The following is a 21,659-nucleotide window of genomic DNA, read 5'->3' as shown; positions in this document are numbered from 1 at the left end:
GCTTGATCTTATTCATCTTGATTAAAGATGTAAGAATAGAGACCACATGTTCATCCTTGAAATCGTATTTCTTCTGAAAACGATTATCGGATGTATTCCCTTTCTGTTTAGTAGAGGATTTCGGAGATGGAGCTATCTTAACAGCTAAGGTGTCTTTCCCTTTCGATTGTTTTTGGGAATTATAGTTGCCTTTACCACCTCCCTTCTTAGTCTGTGATTCTTGAGGTTCTTCAGCACTTATCCTCTTGAGCATGTTTTCTACTTGCTCTCCCTGCCAAACCAAATCCTTCCATGAACGGGCTTCAACAGTGCCCATCTTGGATAAAATATTGATGGAAAGATTATTACGATACATTTCCATGAGAGTAGCCTCCGAAACTTGATCGCGTGAATGCAACGATCGATTTCTAAACTTCTTGACGAAGTCACTGACCGACTCCGTTTTCTTCTGCTTCTCAGACAGTAATGTTGACATAGACACTTCAGTGTCATCGTCAAAGAATCGGGCTAAGAAAAGCCTCTCTAAATCTCTCCAACTCTGGATTGACCCAGGTTCGAGTCTACGAAACCATTCAAAAGCCACCCCCTTAAGGGTACTAATGAATAGTCGAGTCATAATGGGATCATTTCTCACTATGTGTCCAGTCTGTGCCTAGAAATAATAGATGTGTTGGGTCGGAGAACCCTTGCCATCAAATTGCACCAAGTTGAGTGGCTTGAATTTCAGAGGATACGGTATCGCATCCCATTCACTTGGATAGGGTCTTGACACCCCCAACTCTTTGAAATTCCCTTGAAGCTTCAATGCGTCAAGTTGCTTCTGAAAATCCTCCCACTTCTGATCTCGTTCTTTCGTACGAGGATTAGATTCAGCTTCAGACGATTCAGAATGAATTTTCACAACCTTCTCTTCATCGTCTTCATCGTAGTGATCTTCATCAACAGGTGAAGGAATTCTACGCCTAGACCCTGAGGCTTGGGAATGAGTCTTCTTCTTCTTCTTTTCCTTCTCCTTATGGAGTCTCTCCACCATCGCTTCCAAGCGTCTGATGGATTCCTGCAGCTTCAGGATGGTTGATTTTTACTCTTCCAACTAACTCGCTAGGTCATCCTCACTTTCGGCCATGTGAGCACTTACTTGTTCCTTTGATCGGTGTTGGAGGGCTGAGAAGTAGCAATAGCTGAATTTTTAGGTTCAGCACCACCAGATAAACCCGCCAGTTTGCGGTAGTCTAATAGGATCATCGCTCCAGTACGAGAACGGGTATGTTGATAAACGCCCTGGCCTTCAATAAGTGCCTCTCGTAATCCAGGAGATCTTTCAAAATCAGAAGACTCTGAATCATCAGTTGAGATTTTGCTTTTACCCTTGCTGGCCATGTTGATCGTCACTTCAATGTGGCGATTCTTGGGCGCTTGTCTCTTTGGGCGAAAGCGTCTTCTTCTCGATGATGCAACTATTGAGAATTCAGTCAATCGTTCGAAGACTGAAGATTTATGCGTCGAATCCCCATATGGACATTGGGAAAGCACCGTAGATATGAGCTTCTCACAGCAGCAATGTGATTGCATCTGATTCACGCTTCGTTTGCGCGTGAGATAATCCTGAAGGTCACCATCTGGACGACCCCCAGTCAATTTTGTCGTCATAGCTTTACCCAAGTGAGACCCTCTAAATGATAGAGGTTGACGAACTTGGGTAGACTGATGAACTCCATCATTCATGTGACGACATTCGTTGGTAGAACGAGCTCGACGCTTGTGCCTTCTCAGTTGGCTCTTATCATGAGGTTCGTTTTCTTTACGAACATCGGTATGAACTGCTTGTTGAAACTGTTGAACCTCTTTTTGAGGATGATGTTTGTTATCTGGGGCTACTCGGGTACGAGGATGAGTTTTCCTCGAGGCTAACTCGAGTTGAATCATCAGAAGCCACTTGGGTTGAAGTCTCATACGAGACTCGACGACACTTTCGTGCCTTCATGGGACTAGACTTACCAGAGGAGAGGTACCCCTCGTATTTGGACTGGTCAAATTCGATGACCAGAGTTTCAACGTCCGTTCCCACTGTAATCTTGTCTGATTGCGCCACCACCATCTCGTCGGAGAGAATAGCTGCTCCCACTGTGGTCACCATCGTCTGTAGGGTCGAAAAATTTAAGATTGATTGATTCTCTTGTTTTAAAAAAACTGGGTTCGATCGCTTAGTACGAACCCTTACAATCACTCACTCTCTCTCGATTACAGAGGAAGAGAAGATTAATTCAGCTTCTCTTTTATTTTTAAGGTGGGTTCTAGGTGGCGAAAGGATGCTTCCCCCGATACTTGAGTCGAGCTTGCCTCCCGTTGACAATCAGACCAAGATCGTAAGAACTTCTGACGTAGGTTAACCGGCTGGAATCGAGGTTCGGACTCCGGATTGACGTGCAGAAACTTTAAGCTCTGATGCTTCTCTAAGTCCAAGCTTGAAAATCTCCAATCAAGAATAATCAACCCCTTTCTCTGTAGCCATCAATGGCTATTTATAGGAGTTCGAGCACGTAACCGACGTGCTATAATCGTGGAGTCGTGGGCATAACTGATGTGCTGAACTTGTGGAGTCGTGTCGTAACTGACTCCTGGAATCTAGCCTACATGGCTGACTGGATCTTCGTGACCGTTACAGCCAGATTTAATATGGGTGACGAACTTCACTGCGTTGGCGAACCTCATCCTTGATGTCGAGCCTCACTGCGTGGTGAGCCTCGTCTTTGATGTCGAGCGCCTCGTTACGTGGCGAGCCTCGTCTTTGATGTCGAGCCTCGCTGCGTGGCGAGTCTCGTGAGCTTCTTTAATAATGAGCTTCGTCTTCACGTCGAGCTTTAAATCTGATGACAAGCTTTGGTTTTATTGACGAACTTCACCTCCTGTGATGAACTCCGAACCCTCGTATCTAATGACGAGCTTCGAACCTCATATCCAATGACGAGCTTCATCCTTGGCAGCTAGAGTTCAACTCGTGTCCAACGGCGAGCTTCGAACCCTGTATCCGCTAGTGAACCTCGAACCTTGTATCCAATGACGAGTTCTGACTTTCGTGGCTCCGTTTCATTCAATAATGAACTTTATCTTTCAACGTTGAGTTCCGCTGCATGGCGACTCTTGTTTTCGAGGTTGATTCTTTTCTAAACGACGAACCTCATTTCTGATTGAAAAAGGGTTCGTTTACCTGACCTCTCTTTTCATCTTTCGAATTTTGGCATTTTTTAATGTCTATAGTCTCAGCCAAGACCGAGACACGAAGACTGTTTCAAGCTCGAAAATGCTGTTTTTCCCCGTTTCTTCGCTGTTAACTGCTCTGATTCTGGTAGATCGTGATCCAGAGCCTCTCCAACTGATTTGAAGCTATCTTAGAATGTGGTTAAATGGATACAACTAAGGATAAGATCAAATCGGCCGTTCTTATCCGAAAATAAAGCCTCTAAAGCCTATAAATACAGCCCTAGGGCCTTCATTCACACGGATCCGGAATTCTCGAGCCTTGGTGATACGAGTCGCTGTGCGAGCACCCTTTGGTCGTGGAATTACCAAAAGGTGGGTTGAGAAGAGGATGACCAAAACACAAGAACAACTCAGTATAAGGTAAAGGAAAATACCTTCTCTAGATTATAAAGAACAAAAGATTACAATCTCTCCCTCACAATCTCACTAGAATCGAGAACAACCTCTCAATCCTCTCTAACCCCTAATCTCTCTTGTTTAGAATCTCTCTTGATCACTTCTCTCTGAGATCTGATTATTTAGAACCCTAAAACAATCCTATTTATAGATGTGCAAACGTGGATGACAATCTTGTAAATAAACAAGCCCAAAAGAATCAGGAATCCCTGTCAAAACAGAATCCAAAACGAAACAGGAAACCTAGAAATCGCGATCCGGTCGACCGCCAGGCTTGGTCCGGTCGACCGGCCAGAGAGTTTTCTCAAACCCTGCATCGTGCAGGTTTTCCGGTCGACCGGCTTGTGTGCTGCAATCGACCGGCCAAAGATCTGCCAGTTTACCCTGTTCTTTTGCGTTTCGCTCTTGTTGACTTCTTTCGCCGTCTTCTTTGGCTCCATCCATGCTCCTATTCCCAAGATACGAGAATCTCCTATCCTCAAGCTCCCATGAGGATCGCTAAGCTCCTGAAGAGAAGATACACCCGTATCATGGGTCCCCCCTTCAGAAACTTGAAGTCCCGTTCAAGTTAGAACTGAAACTGAGGGAACTCGTGAGCCCCTCCTCCTTCTCTGAACCACCTGGCCTTGCTAGGAATCTGATCTCGGCGTCCGATCGGAAATAACTCATTCATCCCGCGTCTCGTCGTAGTCACTTCTCGCTCCAAGTTGCAATCCTTAATCGATGGCTTTTCTAGAAGTCTAATGCACAGCGAGACAAACTTCTTGCTTGCATTCACTAACCTCTTCGCTCGCGTCACCGTTCCCAAGCTTGTCTCCCTCGGAAGAGATGCCGAACGAAATATAAACTTTTCACCACCTTGGTGAATGTATACTTCTGAGCCCGCCTCTCGTAGATCGCATATCTATCCCATAAGTACGGATTGCCCAGTATAATCTGACAAGCATCTAATGGAACTACGTCGCATGTGACCTCGTCAATATACGACTCATGGAGTGCAAATCTTACAGTGTATTGATCAACTACACTCAGTTTCTCCTTCTTCTGAATCCACCCCAATGGATAGGGCTTCGGATGCTTGACCTTCTTCAGACCCAGCTTCTGAACTAAGGCTTCGGATATCAAATTCTTCTCGCTGCCCGGATCAACTATGGCATCAACCAAACTGGTCTTCACTTGCAACTTAAGAACAAAGAGCTGCTCTCTCGGGTCGTCGTCCTCTTTCGTGGCCTGTTTCCCCGTCATAAGATTAAGACTGCTATTGGGTTCTGTCATCCCCGGGACTTCTTTCGGACCTTAAGCTATCATGTATGCCTTTTTCTCCTCCTTCTTCTTCAACCCTCTTGGTTTGAGATGAGGATTCTTCTCCTCCTTAAACTGAGAACCACTAGACTCGCCTTCAACTTACTTTGCATCCCCCTTTGCTTCGTTGCTCTTCTTTTGCTTGCCCTCAATGGCAATGGCCTTCACGCTCGCATCTGCAATAGTCTCGACTGTGAATAACCTCATCTCCTTTCGGATGTAATCGCTCAATCCCACCATATACTTCATAAACACGGAATATTCCTCTGTCGCAATGTTAAGGACCATCGCCTGCTGCTGGAACTCCGTAGTGTATTCTTGAACGGTTTGATGACTTTGGCGCAAGCCATCACACTTTACCAACGCCTCCTCACAGGAATCCCACGGATAGAACTGTTTCCTAAGTAGTAGCTCGCTTTGAAACTTGTTCCACACACCGCCTTCGTCTCCTGCTATGCAATAGGATTTCCACCACACTCAACGCATTCCTGAATCTCAACAGTCGCCACGCGCGAATCACTCTTCTCTTTTGACAATAAGTCATAAAGAGAAATACGTCTCCATCGCCTCGATCCAATCATCAAGCCTCTCACCGTCAACACTCCCATCATAAATAGAATCTGCCACTCTACAAACTCAATCTTCGATTCTGTGTAAGAATTTTCTTACCCCTTGATGCACGGGCAGCCTTGCGTTCGTCCTCCTTCGTCGGAGCCCTGAACTCGCTCTCCTCCACAGCGACTCTATAGGTTTCTCTCTATAGACTAGAAAGAAATTCCCCTTTTCGGTCCCTCCTTGGATGAGACCACGAGTTTTGAGCGTCACCCTTCGTACTCGATCTGCTTCTCTAATGCATCATCTCTGCTGAAGTTATCTCCCAGCCATCTTCTCCTTCCTCTTAAATCCTGAACCTTCTCTCCAATGAAATAAGTTATCTCGCAAGCTCTTGTTGAGAGACGAGTTAGGACCATACACAGGATGCCCCTTCACCGGATCTGATGCTCTGATACCAACTTGATATGAGTCGCCGTGCGAGCACCCTTTGGTCGCGGAATTACCAAAAGGTGGGTTGAGAAGAGGATGACCAAAACACAAGAACAACTCAGTATAAGACGAAGGAAAATACCTTCTCTAGATTATGAAGAACAAAAGATTACAATCTCTCCCTCACAATCTCACTAGAATCGAGAACAACCTCTTAATCCTCTCTAAACCCTAATCTCTCTTGATTAGAATCTTTCTTGATCACTTCTCTCTGAGATCTGATTGTTTAGAACCCTAAAACAATCCTATTTATAGATGTGCAAACGTGGATGGCAATCTTGTAAATAAACAAGCCCAAAAGAATCAGGAATCCCTGTCAAAACAGAATCCAAAACGAAACAGGAAACCCAGAAATCACGATCCGGTCGACCGCCAGACTTGGTCCGGTCGACCGGCCAGAGAGTTTTCTCAAACCCTGCATCGTGCAGGTTTTCCGGTCGACCGGCTTGTGTGCTGCGGTCGACTGGCCAGAGATCTGCCAGTTTACCCTATTCTTTTGTGTTTCGCTCCTGTTGACTTCTTTCGCCGTCTTCTTTGGCTCCATCCATGCTCCTATTCCCAAGATATGAGAATCTCCTATCCTCAAGCTCCCATGAGGATCGCTAAGCTCCTGAAGAGAAGATACACCCGTATCACTTGGTGAAGCCCTGCTAAATTGAAGAGTGAGGAGCCACAAATTTCAGAGAGGAGGAAGAGATCTTAGTGAGTTTTTCGGCATAAAGAAGGAGAGTTCGATAGATCTGCAGCCCGATTCATCCATTTTCCCTTAAGATCATACCTAGCTATGATTCTCGAGAAGAGTGTGTATCTCACCTTGCTGAGATATTCACTTCAATTTCTTGACTCCTTTGTAAGTCAACGAAATCTATATTTTGATCCGATCTCTCGGTGATCCACGGATAAACCCCGGCATAGGTAAAGATCTCACGCAAACAGCGGGTGTTAAACGTCCGTTGTGTGTGTTTTTAGAAAGTTGTAATCTTCTGTTTTCATTTTTGTTGAATTCATTGTAACGACTGAAGTTGTGATGAGTCCGCTAATGAAAGAACCGACTTTCCATCAAAACACGCTGGTGACCATAGTGGGAGCCAACAGCCTTGCTGTCAAGTCTGTCGTGCCGCAGCCACTGATCAAGATCTCTGTGGATGAAGAGGTTAAATACGAGTTCAACCAGCAAAAGTTTGAGGAGTACACCTCCTCCTCCTCCTCCTCCAGATCTTCCTTCCTGGCAAGCGCAGGAAGACTACTTCTGTGAAGAAGGTTCATTAGCCTTCAGATCTGAAGACTCAGGGTGACAATCTTCACCCAAGTGTTGTTTAAACCTCCTCTTCGCCATTTGAGGAAACCGGATCTAATGCTCCCTGAAACTCCTCAAAAGTCAAGGAGTCGCCCGTTGAAGGCGCGCCAGTTCTGACAAAGAGGGCTCAATAGAGACGACGCCAACATCTTGCTTGCCAATTCACCAAAGCTCTGTAGTAGGTGGACGAACTCCACTATCGGCGGATATAGAATTCAAAAGGCGCCAAATGGCTAAGCCTTCACCGCAACAAGCAATGTGATCCTCCTCCCAACCGCCGACTAACAAATAGGTTCGTGTCAAACGAACATATTCTACTCTTGAGGCCGTGCACTTCTTGTGCACGCACGGATCCTTGTGCAAAAGTCACAAGAGTTACAAAAAGAAGAAGTGGTCAAACAATCACCAAAATCCAAACTATTCTGGGTGCCAAAGGCCAAAACAGCGCTGAAAACGGCACTGAAGATAGCCAAGACGCCCCCACCTAGGGAGAGACACGAACAGTGTATCTCACCTAATTCCAGATCCAAGGCTTCTTCCCAGCCTCCGTCAACATCCGATCCCACTCCTCTTTCTCCCGCACCTCCGGTGAAGTCCTACGGTAGCGTGGATCTCTCCAAATTCAGAATTCCACTAAAGGATCGCCTTGGTCCTCTACCCGAAGATCGAGGCAAATCTCTTGTTAAGGAACGCTTGGGTCCGCTGAATGGTTCCTGAGCGACTATCCAGATTGGTGATTGTAAACACCCTCCCAACAAGTTGATTCCCGTAACCACCCGCTTGGGGTACGTGTTAAAAACCAGGAGCCCGTTAAGAATAAAGAGAATAAAATCTCTTTTTTCATCATCAGGAAGTGATTTCAACAAATAAAACTTTTCCCGGTTGCTATCCATTATCTTCTCAAATGCATTGAACACTTGAATGCGACTTAAGGTTGGTATTTTTGAGACCACTTGATGAATCTCCTCTCTGATTGGTGGTTTTCTTACTACTTCCTTCTTTCTCTCGTTAAAATACTCACTCACAGAAGCTTCCATCACTGCAAGTGAATCAACTGATTGTTGTATTTATTCATATCAAAATACTCGAGTTCCTCCCAACATATACCTCATTATATGGATATTTAATACGAGAATAAAAACTATAAGATAATCTAAATAGTATATTCAACCATAAAAAATAGAAGCAAATGCATTATGATTCTCATAACATTCAGAGCTTAAACGAAGACATTCATCTCCATGTTCTAATAATACAAAAACACTCATCAGAAACACATTTAAATTGAGTAAAATGCCAAAACAACAGGACACTCACTTCTCATACTTAAAGAATAAAAAGATTAAACATAAATTCTTGCAAGAAGAAAAGATACAAGTTACTAAAATGTTTACCTATCATTTAAGAATGTGATACTCAGAAGTGTGGCAAACGGTTTTAAAGAAATTCAGTTCTTAGAACGAATATAATCAATATAATCACAATGAAGTAATTTGTCCTGTACCTACAAAAACAAAAGACAACATAGAATTCACTACCAAGGCTGGAATTTCTTATTATTTGAAAGATGCTTTCCTTGTTAACTTGAAGTTTGAAAAGTTTCATAACTATTTCACTAGTTGCAAGAGAAAACAACATATCTTGAAACTAACCTTTGAGATGAGAGAATCAATCCTTACTCGAATTAGCTATTAAGAATCCATCAAAATCACCAAACCCTAATACATTCATAATGAAATCATCAAAAAATTAGAAATAATCGGTTAAAAATATTGTTCGGACCAAACCCTAATACATTCATAATGAAATCATCAAAAAATTAGAAATAATCGGTTAAAAATATTGTTCGGATAACATAAACAAAAAATTAGAAATAATCGGTTAAAAATATTGTTCGGATAACATAAACCACCATGAATGGAGGTCACATCCAGAGTATTACCTCTGATCTAGGGTTTTAGCCGCGATGATCACGACCTAAACCCTAGGTTAGATTTAAGGTTTCGATGGAAGAGACAAGAGCATTTACTGCTACAACTCTATCAGTCAGCTATTGAACTCAAAATTACACAAAAGAGAACACTTTTTGATCAGATCTAGTGTGCTGACGTGTCACCTGGCTGAAAGCGGCGGAGACGACGTCGAAACCCTCACCGAAGCTGAGATCGACGACGAAGGGGAGAGCGGGGGCGATGGCGGTGAAGAGACCTTGAGGAGGCATCAGACGGTGGTGAGTGAATGCGACGACGAGAGAGGAGAAGGGGAGAGAGGAGAGATAGAGGTTAGAGAGAACTTGAGAGTCGAGATCGGGACTGAGAAACGAGAGAGAGAAGGAGTCCGGTCGAGATTTGGTAAATAACAAGGGGCAGGGTGGGATTTGAAATATGTGTATTTGGGCTTTTAAATTCTCCTCTCTAAAATAATTTAATTTGTGTTGGGGATGGATTCAACCACCCTCATGCTGCGGAAGCGAGTAAACTCGAGAGAAACCCTAGCTTAAGTTCACACAAAACTCAAACCAACCAAATCAAGCAATAGCGTAATAACAAAACAATAAGTAAATACACGAGATGCAGAATTTACGTGGTTCGGCAAATTGTCTACATCCACGGAGGGGTGCAAAGAGATTCCACTATGAGGAGAAAACACCTGACAACTTGTACAACTCACAAGCTCGTCCCAAAGAGATAAAGCTTCGATTTTTACCCAAGAAAGAACAACCTCTTTATTGTACAATCGCTCCAAGCAAACTCTCTTTCTGTCTCTCTCTCTCAAGTTCTCTCTAAACTCTCAAGAATTCGTATTGCATAACCCTAGAAACATAGGATTCTAATATATATCAAACAACAATCCCAAAACGAGCCAAGAAAACAAACTGGGCTTTTGCTCGACTCGTGGTCGACCGTGCTTGAGGCCGTGGTCGACCGCGCTTGAGGCCGCGGTCGACCGCACAAAACGACGACTGTGCTCTGAGTTCGTGCACGTTTACGGTCGACTGCACTGATGTCCACGGTCGACCGCACAGAATGAGTTTTTCTTCGCCTGCACGAGAACCTTCCGCGGTCGACCGCACTTGCGCACTTGCCGTGGCGTTCGACCACACAACGTGTTCCCTGTTCCTCCTGTTTTTCCTGCTGCTGACTTCTACCGTCATATCTTCTACAATTTGAAATCTCGGTCCAACTTAAAATCCAAACTAGAGATTTGAATTTGAAATACCCTAGATTTTAAATCCAGAGCCCAAATCCAAGTTTCCAAACACAGCCTAGGGGAATACTAAATTGATAGATACTTGAGATTTGAAATGTGATTTCAGGAAAATACCAAAGAGGTGGTAGTCATATATGCAAAGAATACGAAAAATTGAAGTTTTATTGCCCCGTTAAAATAGCGCAACAAGTAACGAGACCAATATAATAAAAGTGTAATTGGGTATAGACTCATGGGCCTCGTAAAAGCCCAACGATTGCCAAAACAAATGAAAACCCCAAAGAAAAGCACCCGCGATTTGTAGGAGTTAAACAAACAACAACTAACTTACTAACAAGACCCAATGTAATGAAATTGTAATTGGGTGTAGAGTCACGGGCCTCGTAAAAGCCCAGCTACTGGGTAAACAAACAAATGAAAATCCCAAAGAAAAGCACCCGCGATTTGTAGGAGTCGAGAGCACTGATGTACCCAAACAAAGACCTAGCGGCCACTTGCGCCGCCCGCGACGGCGGCGATGGAATCGGTGGTGAACGATCTCGTCGCCTCCCTGAATCACCGGAGGCTTCATCGCGAGGTGATGCTGGCTCTTCGATCGGGGATCCGCGATTCATCGGCTGATTTCTCCTTCTTGAGGCTAAAAGGACTTCGGAATCTACTCAAATCTCTCAAATCAATCGCTAATTCTGATGCTGCTATTGGTCTCTTTCGCCAATCGCAGACAATTACTGAACTCCAAGGTATTATTCGTCTGGTATTCGCATTATTCGTTGGCATTTTAAGGTTTTCTTGCTATTTGGCACAAATTGAGTTATAAGATCCAATAGATAATACTTGATGACTATGACCCAGACTTGCATTGTGGCCGTGTACTAATTTAATTTATGTGTAACTAAGTGATCAACCATAACTTATTCATTAATGAAATTAAATTTGACTTGTGTTGGTGTCTTATAACTTTGTGAACAGTTTGAAAGTCACTTGTGGCCTGATAAGGTTGCAGTATTTTTAGTAATGCACTGTTCTAACTGCTTTCTTTGTTTCCCATTTAATGATATTAATGGATTTCAATCCTCTCCAACTAGGTGGTGATTGGAGAGGGTCCGATTACCCTAATCCTTAACGTCCATTTCAATTTCAATGCATGAGATGATGCCACCACGTAAGATTTCCAGTTACATTGGGAACCACTATTGCATTGAAAAGCACATAGCTATACCAACCGCATTTGCCTTCATTTTCTTGATATTTCTATTTTGTTTTACGATTATGGTAATCGTTCATGGGGATCCTTTGAATAATAATGTTAACAAAAAAATTACCCAAAATGTTTGGCTACTAGTATACTCGATATAAAAGATCAATTTCTAAATTAGGCATTCCATTTGTAACAGTGGTTCCAGTTCTTTTTGAGAACAGTCTGCGACAATTAAAAGATGATCCTATTGTAAAGCTAGATCGCATCTTCGGAGTGGAGCCTATGAAGATAAACAGTCCTGCTACTGACTCTGAAGTCGCTCTTGCTCTTAGGGTTTTGGAAGGATGTTGTCTTCTCCATCGTGAGAGCATAGATCTGGCTCACAAGTATAAGGCAATAAAGGTATGTATCAAACTTTATACTTACTTCCAGCCCATTTCAGTTGGATTTATGTCTATTTTGATATTTTGTTAAATTCTTGGTTATTTTACTTTTGATGTCTCGTGAAGGAAATGACTGCTCATCAATCATCATACATTATAAGGTCATTGTGTTGGTACCATAATTAGCTAATTTCAAGGTCTAGACCATCATATCATACATTTGCTATGTGTTGAATTTTGTCACTTACTAACTGTTAATACTCTTACGAGTTAGGCATCGCCTGTCGCTTTTCACCTCTATGCATTTTAGAAGTTAATTTGTCTTTACTTTCTATTATTTCATAGTCATCATTATGCGGTATGTCCAGTGTTATTGAGGTGCAAGGCGCAATGTGAGGCGCAAAGGTCCCTTACGCGCACCATGCGCAAGGCGCACAATGATGCGCGCGCCTCACTGAATTGAGACACACAACTCAAACTAATATTTTCCAACATAAGACAAAGAAGCATATAAGCAACATGTTTATAAATTTACAAAAGACTAAGAAATATAATTTTACCTACTAAATCACGAAGAGTTTTAATTAGCACGTATAACATAGAGAAGTTTATAAGTTTTCACAAATCACAATGTAAGATAATATCCAACATGAGCAAAAGTCCATGAAACAAAAGAAGCAAGTAGCAAAATAACAGTGTCTAGTCATCCTCATCATCAACGTCATCCAACTGAAGTGGAATTTTCTCATCCTCAATTTCCTCTTCTTCAGTGAACTCTTCTTCATCCTCCGAGACCGGCTCGCTCCTCCTAGATGACGAAGCAATACCACTTGAAGATCCTCAAAATTATCAAATTTTGCTAACTGAATTTTTAAATAACAAAAAAGAAATATATTAAATGACAAAAAATAAATATATATGCAATTAAGTGATTAACAAACATGAAAAGAAAGAGTCTAGTGTGTAATTAGCAATTAAGTGAAGGCTTTGCATAACAAAAGTTCTCAAAAGAAGTCTAATATGAAATAAGAAACAGTCTATTACATGATGTAAATATGTAAATATGTAAATATGTAATCATATAAATTATTTTCAAAAAGAAAAAGAAGAAATCAAAAAAAGAGAAAAACTGAAAAAACTAACCTAATTTCGCGGTGGCAGCGGCGGCGGCGTCAGTCGGCCGGCATTGTGGGTATGGATGTTGGAGAACAGTGAGAGAGAGTTTGAGAGACAGTCACTGTGAGGATGGAGAGAGAGAGGAAGATAGCTTGAAACCCTAAACATAGGTTATATGAAATTGACGGCTACGGACACGAAACCCGGTGCTGTTCCGATAACCCAATCAGTGCGCAATCGGTGGCGTGTTAGTGAGTTCGTGGCTAACGCAGGCGCAGACACACGAGTAGCGCATAGGCCAGGCGCGGGCGCCTGGTGGCTTTAGCGCTGTCCTCTGGTGCGGGGCACATTTGCTGCAGGCCGCAGCGCTTGGCGCCTGGAGCGCGCCTCAATAACACTAGGTGTGTCACATGAAGATTAGTGTTTAAACAATATATTTATCATAAGGTATAATTTTATTGTGTGTGCCATATGAATGGCTGAATGTGTTTACTTGTGACCTTTTTTCTTTGATTACTTAGTGATCTTTTCTCTTATTTTATTTTCACCCTCAATATCATCTATATTAGTCAATTTCCCTTTTCAAGATGTGTCACATAGCTATTATACCTCTTTATCTGTGGTACCACTGCATGTTATTGTTTATTCATGTGTTGTTTGTATTATTGCTATCAATGATGTTACCATTATTATGGGTTACCTGTCATGCACTTTGGCTGATGATACAAATCCAAAAGAAAATTAAGTATCATAATTGCTTGGCATCTTTCATTTATTTATCTCAGTTATTTCATTTTTTAGGGGTTATAGAAATGAATTTAGGTTTGATCGACATACAATGCAGGCTTTGATGAAAATTGACAAATATTTTGCATGTTATTTCTCCTCAAAACACTTCCACCAAACCCCCAACATCTAAAAAACACACCCAAACAATGGATGAAAAAAGGAAAAAGATGGGAAGAGTGGAACTGCACTCTGCCACAGTACCACTATTTCATACTTGCACACGTGCACATCTGAGAGAGAATCAGAGAAGCATGTCCCAAAAGATCCCGATCACATATTTCATAATGAACCTTTCCGCGTAAAACATTCCTCACCAACTCTTCTACCCTTTCTGTTTCAGTTTCATATATCTTAACTTTTTATTTTTTATCCCATTTACCTTTTCTGGTTCAGCCACTTAGCTGACTAGCCTTTTCTGATATAGAACTTATCTATTACATGCTTGTTTCCATTTCTACTATTGACATTTTGTATGAGCCTTAATTTCAAACATCTCTTTATTTGGATCAGGATCTACAACAACATCTAGAAAACTTTTATCTCAAATAATTACACTACATGAATTCTTTTTCTCCAATCTCTGTTGAGAATCATCACTTTTGTTTGATTAACCACTATCATTTCATTTCATTACCTCAGTGGATGTTCCTTTAGGCCTGCCCACTCAACTTGTTGCTCTACTAACTATTCTCCTATGCTATGCACCTTATTGATCCCCCCTGGATCTTCCAACTGCACAAATTCATGGTTCTCTTTTACTTTATTCTTATTCGGAGATACCTTCACTTATTAGAGAGAGATTTATTTCTTATCTTATCTGACATTGCCTTGCTCTCATCAAGTTTAGTTGCTCTCGCTCATTTTCTGCACATGTGTCTTAATTCCAAAATCATAAACAATGCTAGTCATATTAGGTCTTAGAACTTTACCTCCAAATCTCAGGGATGTTCTATGAACACAAGATCACATATCTATGTTAAACATCCCAGTTTTTTTGATGAAGAATATAAAATCTAACTGTCATGATGAGTACTGTTCAAGTAGCGAAGGGGTCATTTCTGGGTACTTTGAAGCCATCAATTTCATGATTTATTTATATCCTCATTATATTGTTGTATGCTTTCAATATATTCATTTTATGTTTTATCTTCAATAATCTTTGGTTCTATCTTCAACGCTACGATGGTGTCATAACAATGATGATCAACCACTGACAATTGTTTGAACTGCAGGTTCTTTTAAACTTATTATCAACTGGAGGAGTGCTTTTGCAGGGGGCATGCTTAGATGCTCTAATATCTTTAATGTTGGATTCTTCACCCAACCAGATGGTATGATCTCCCTTATATGTATATTTTTAACTAGATAGATTTCTCCAAGAATTCTCTACTCTTGAATGTTAAATGTAAAACATAAGCAACTCAAATATTTTGACTCGTTCTTGAGGCCATACTTGTGATGAGCAAGTATTGGTTCCTGATTTTTCACAAATGTTTTACACAAGTTACTCTGTTCTAGACAAAGTAAAAAAGAAGTATTACATAGAAAACAACACATTAGTTCATCTGCAATATGAGGTTCATGAAACAGAGTTCTTGATATATTCATGTCTTTTACTTTAAAACCTACACGTGAAGAGTTGCATCAAATATGCTGACTTGATCAATGTTTACCTCAGAAATTACTTGAAGTTGCTCTTTTTTTTGTTGAAGTATACTTTCTTATGCTTCAATTGCACACTTGAAAAGCTCTTATTTACTGTAAGATACATTGTGTGATAACACTGATTAGAGCGAAGAGAATATTGTATAAAAGATTGGCATAAGTATCGGAGTGAGAAATATTCTGAGAAATATACACTAGCAAAAGAGGAAGCAAGAAGAGCAGCTACTGAGTCTAAATATGAGCATTATGAGAATTTAAGTAAGAAGTTGAACTCTATGGTGGATGAGAGAAAGAAAAATATTAGGACCTAGATAATATTAAATGTGTTGAGTGAAGATCAAAGAATTTAGTAAACGAGGAGAAAATTAAAGAAAGGTGGAGGAAATTTAATGATAACTAAATAGGAGAAAAATAGGAGAGCATACAATAAAATAGGGGATAGAAAATGTAGATATTGTAATAATAAAAAGAAGGATTAGTGAGTTGTACTCTTAAAAGTATGCTTAAAAACTAGAATAGAGTAAGAAAGTACTGAATCCATGCTGCACCTTTCATCCGCTCATTAAAGCAGGTCTTCATGTCCTTGAAGCATGGTTTTAAAAATCGACCGATAATCCGATATTATCGCCGATTTCTTGGATTTGGGAGCTTTCCGTTAGGATAAGTAGGATTTTTAATCGGTTATCGTTTTTATGGGTTTATCTGCGAGTTATCGGCGATAAAGGCACTTATCGGCCAATAAGGGAGGCTGAAAATATCAGCTTTATGGGCGTGAGTTTTGAGTTGAATTGTTGGGTAATGGGTTGTTACTTAGTGAGTTCTTAAACCCTACCCGAGTCGCTTTTGACAATAAAATAAAGTTTCTAACTTCAAGTTCAGCTCTAATTCTTCATGAATCTCTCTCCATCTCTGTGCGGCTGTTCTCCGAGTCTCTTCAAACTCCATCGAGCTCAAGATCTCTGTTCCCCTCTAACCCATTGATCTCGTCGCTCGCCTCCCCGACCTCGAAGCTCACGTCCGCTGACGTCGCTCGCCTCTCCATATATCACTTCGATAAATACTACTTATCCCCGATATATCTCCGATTTTCGCTATCTGATAAGGATTTTGACCGTCCGATAAATCCCTGATAACCGATATTTAAAACCTTGCCTTGAAGTGTGCTCAAGTAGGGTTCAAGTCCTGAAGAGGGTGAGCAGGGCTTCAAATCTGTGAAGTGATGGAGGGGCTTTTATGACAGTTGTTGGTTGAAGCAAAGCCCTTGCTTGCCTGGTTCCGGTAAAGTGGAGCTTTAGTAGTATTTTACAACAGTTGTCTTCTGTGGACAAAGTAGTGCACACTAATTCCCATTTCCCAATAAGTAATATAGTAAGAAAGGAAAGGGAGAAAAACTGCAGCATACTGAGTATTTTGGAGAAGAATGACTTAATTAAGAATTGATCGTCATCAAAAGCATTTACTGCATACAAATGGATCCAAAACCATTAAACTAGGAAGAACTGAGAATATATTTTAGGTACCATATGTCTGATGGTTATCTAATGGTTGCTGAAAGTCATATTCTTCTTTCTTCATTTTTAACTCTTTTGCATGCAAGTCAAATTGTTAGTCTAATGAATTCGTGAAGCCTTTTTGCTAAAGAATTACATGTCTGTGTTTGTATGCTAATCTAATTTTCTTTTTTTCCTTCGCATGTCAATAATTGCTCTTGATTTATTTGCAAATGAGGGTTCATGATTCATTGATTGTCGAGTAGGAAAAGAGAAAAGAAAAACCATTCTTTTAGACTGTTGTGCATGTGGAATTTTGTAAAACCTCCACTTTCTGGTCAATCAAATCAAATTTTGTTTCTTCCTGCTGCAGGATTTTCAGAAAAGCAATGGCATTGAGAAAATTGCAGACTTTATAAAGAATGAGCAAGGGGATGAAAGCATAAGGTTTGTTAATTTGCTCTTATATCTATCCCCTACATGCTTATTTTAATTGATTATTTACTAAGCCAATACATTCTTTTTGTTTCTAAAGTTAACCTATGTGTAAAGATTAAAGTAATATTTTATAATTACGTACATCATTGGTGTTTAGCATGCCTCCGAATTAATTTAGTGCAATGTCATTTGCAGTTGACACTTGGTAGTTTTGGTACTAGTCATCTCCAATTTCAAATCAAGAAAATGTTTCATGCAAAATTACAAAAGCTATTCCTTATTTGTCTTTCCTGTAGGATCTGGAACATGAAAAAGGTGGTTTACCGTCTGTCCGGTTAGGCTCCATTGTGTCACTCATCAAAACTAGCCATTGCCCCTTTCTAAATGAAACAGCTCACCCAACCAAATCTCTGGTGATGTACTAATCAAGAATAAAAGTTATGACGTTGTGTTTCATTTACAATTTAAAAACTAGGACAAAGATAGGTCCAGAAGGTAGACTGACTCAGTGGTGGAGGCAGGATTTTAGTGAGAGGTTCATGATTGTGTTGAAAACTTCAAGTCCTGTATAATTAAAATTTAAATTATTATAAATATGTTATTTATGTTTGGTAACCTCTAATTTGGAAATTTATCATGAAGAGACTTTATTTGGAAAAGAAAGAAGCTGCTCTTTGTGGAATCTTAGCAAGAAACATATGGAAGATCCTAACATATTGAAAAAATTGGGCAAACTCATAAAAAGAGAAACTATGGAGCACATGAACTTCAAACTCCATAAAATTGCATTTTCAGATTTTTAGATTGAAAATGTTATAGATCTAGAAGTATTATACTCATCTTTCTTTCCGAATAATGGACTATGAAAGATAATTGATAGAATTAACTTTCTATTGTCAATTGATTAGGAAGGAAGAGGATTTTGTTAGATATTTTTTGATTTTTAACTTCGGCTCCATTTATACACTGATTGTAAAAAGTGCATAGTGGAAGTGGTTATTATGATATATACTACTCTACCTCTGCACATGCATTATCTATGTGTTTTGCTTGTAACCGTATTCATAACAAGAAAAAGAATTACATCAGACAAATAATGCAACTAACACTTGGGGGCGTTTTGGCGATTGGATATGTATTTTGGATTATGACAATATAAAAAATTCAGGTAATCTTGAATAATCTGAAACTTTAATTTTGTGTTTGATTTGTTGGATTGTGGAGTTGAAAGTTAGTTTTAAAAAACAGCCTTATCAAAGGCGTGCATCTCATTGTGCCTCATGTCCCTGTGATGTGGGGCAGTGGTGAAGTTCCCTGCTTCTAATGTGGCATTGCCTTTTTGCGCCGCCTCGCAAGAGCCCTACAAGTGGTCTTCGTACATCGCACAGGGCACATGCAAGACATAGACTCGTATTTTTTTTAATATTTCAATTGGGTCTTTACACCTGATAATCCATATCCCAAAAAGTAAAACAAAACTCATTAGGCTATTTTAATAGCCCAATTGAGGATCCTAACTCGTTCCTTTTTACTATTTGATTTTGCTTCGATATTAGTCTTGATTTGACTTTTAATTTGGAAAATTATGAACTTTACTAACTATGTTTTTGAGTTAGCATTATGAGTGAAGACCTTATATTGTTATTTGGTAGTGGATATTATTTATCTTGACATAGGTTTTTTATGTGGAAATTCAAAAACATGTTATTTCATGCTTGAATATCTATCTTGAAAAATTATGTGTGGTGACGCCTCACTTCACACGGGCGCGTGCCCACAGTGTGACTTGCGCATGTACGCATAAACGGACTTTGCATCTCACATTGCGCATCACGCATTGATAACACTGTTAAAAAAAGAGTCTAAGAAGTCTTGTCTGTTTACAAAGAAATTAATAAAGTTGAAAAGTGAATGCATGGATCTCACTAATGATTAATTTTATTTTTACAAAAGTATTTTTAAATTCTTTTACTGATTATGCATTCTCAAATAAATAAGTAAAAAAAAGGCTAAAATATTAAAAATAAAGTTTTAATTTTTAAATTTTTTTTACATATTGTGGACCCCACTTAGTACAAAATCATCCCAATTCCTTCTCTTTTACTCTGATTTCTGACAGCCAAGAAAACTACCTTTTAGCTGTCAACTCGTTCAAAAATCTCCGGTTAAAATCGGAGCACCAAGCAGAAATTTTTGCGGATAGTTATTTGATCCCTGACAAAATTATTGCGGGGCCTGTCATTTTGTACCAGATCTGTGAGGATATCTAAAATATGCTTCTAATCAAACATCCCTTATCCAACGTCTCCTGGTCTTTGTACCCTCTTTGCCAAGTAAATAAGGAATCTGTTGTGTATCGTAGTTTGTGCAACTAGACAAGTTTAACTTTGGCACAATTTTGGTGCTCCTCATTTTCTGTTTGCCACTGCCCTAGCATTTATTTCATTCAGGGATATACTTAAAAGAACTAATGGACTAAGAATGGAGAGAAGCCAAAGTCGAAAACGTAGAATAGTATGGGTAGTAGATCGAACTTTATTGTGTTAATGTTGAGAACAAATAGAACAAGCAGTAAAAAAGGTAAAACGCATTCTACGATTTTAGGGTTTTTAAAAAATTACTCTGATTCACTGTGTAAATGTTTATTTCCATTTTGCAGATTGAAGTGTGGGGAGTTCTTGCTAATACTTGTTGGCCATGTAAATGGAAGAAGGAATCTAGCTCCATTGGCAACCATACATGATGACATAAGGCAACTTTTAGGTGAGGAATCTGCATCTCTGGTATGGGCAGCAAGCCAATTTGGCACAACTTTGGACCCAGAGCAAAGACAAACAGCACTCCAAATCCAAGCTCGGAGAGTTCTGGATTCCATAGAGATGTACTGATGCAAGTATCATTAGGCATCAGATGCTTCGACGTTTTTCTGCGGATTCAGTCCAAAATTTGAGCAGCAAAAATGGGATTTTCTTCTGGCTAATTTCTTATGCCCTTATGATTCAGTCAAGCTCATTATACTTCTGCCCCAGGCTCTCCTGATCTTCTTGCCATTCAGCTCTTCACGTTTACAACTTCTCAGTTAATATGTATTCATGCATGGCGGCTATTTGTGTCGAAAGACGAGGAACATTTTTTATGCAATTTTCAAATGGGATTACGGAATCTGGACCATGCCCTTTATGGAGTTAATCTAACCATGTAATTTGACATTGCATAGTGTTTCTGATGGTAGTTTGTACTTGTACTGACTCTGTTGAGCTTGCGTGGTTGAGTTGTATTCGTGTTCATATATACTTAAACATCCGTTCCACTGAAAAGCTATATTCAAGTTCATCGGAAAGATTAATCCAAGTTCATTAGAGCTGGAATAGTGTAGTTATTATAAAAGTTTGTTACAGTTGGACATTGTTTGTATGTACCACAAAAACTTTTACTTGAATGTGTTTACGGAATAAAGAGGTTTGAAGAATTTTGAACCTCTCTCTGATAAAAAGATAACAAGAACCATGTTTAAGCCCTTTCATTCTCAATCAAAGCTAAAACATATGCTAGAGGGACATTTGATTGTTTGGATCCTTAAAAGGAACACTCAAGGCAAGACAAGAACTGTGTTGATGCCCATCTAAGATAAGTTACAGGTTAAAAAAAAGTAAAATTGCCCTTTATGATTCAAATCAAATGGACATGCTTTTCCGTGACTTTCACATTGTTATCTAGTATCTAACGCAGAAATCCTCCTCCTTAGATTGACTGGTGCAATATTTGAATTTTCTTAGATTGACTGGCGCACGAATTGAATTTTTAAGAGGTTGTTTGAAAGGACTTATATTTTGAAGCATATAAGCTAGGCTAACTTTAAACACCTCTTGACTTTTATGATAAAAATTCTATAAAACTTGTAATGGTTGAAAAGTCAACCTAGCTATTTAGATGAGCTTATAAGCTAGTTTAAAAAAATTGAGAAGCCACCACTTTTTTAAATGTGGTTTAAAAGCTTTAACTTATATAATATAAGATGTTACTAAACATGCTGATATCTATAAGCTTAAAAGTTACTTAAACGAAAAAAA

The 21,659-nt window shown here is 39.9% G+C and overlaps 1 protein-coding gene across 1 annotated transcript; it reads left to right on the top strand.

Moving 5' to 3' along the window:
• Positions 7,043-20,922, top strand: LOC109826497. Its single transcript, XM_020393527.1, has 6 exons — positions 7,043-7,231; positions 10,998-11,250; positions 11,905-12,110; positions 15,229-15,327; positions 17,525-17,598; positions 20,249-20,922. The coding sequence occupies exons 1-6, from the start codon at positions 7,043-7,045 to the stop codon at positions 20,475-20,477; spliced, it is 1,050 nt and encodes a 349-aa protein (XP_020249116.1). The 3' UTR covers positions 20,478-20,922.

The sequence above is a fragment of the Asparagus officinalis genome, chromosome 10 (assembly GCF_001876935.1).
Source record: "Asparagus officinalis chromosome 10, Aspof.V1, whole genome shotgun sequence".
Lineage (NCBI taxonomy): Eukaryota > Viridiplantae > Streptophyta > Magnoliopsida > Asparagales > Asparagaceae > Asparagus > Asparagus officinalis.
The sequence above is the reverse complement of the archived record's forward strand: the minus strand, read 5'-3'. Positions and strand labels throughout refer to the sequence as shown.

Excerpts from the sequence above, each read along its gene's own strand:
- LOC109826497 (XM_020393527.1), top strand. The coding sequence starts at position 7,043 with ATGAAAGAACCGACTTTCCATCAAAACACGCTGGTGACCATAGTGGGA. Across the intron at positions 12,111-15,228 it reads ACAAGTATAAGGCAATAAAG|GTTCTTTTAAACTTATTATC; the intron begins GTATGTATCAAA and ends TTTGAACTGCAG. Across the intron at positions 17,599-20,248 it reads CAAGGGGATGAAAGCATAAG|ATTGAAGTGTGGGGAGTTCT; the intron begins GTTTGTTAATTT and ends TCCATTTTGCAG.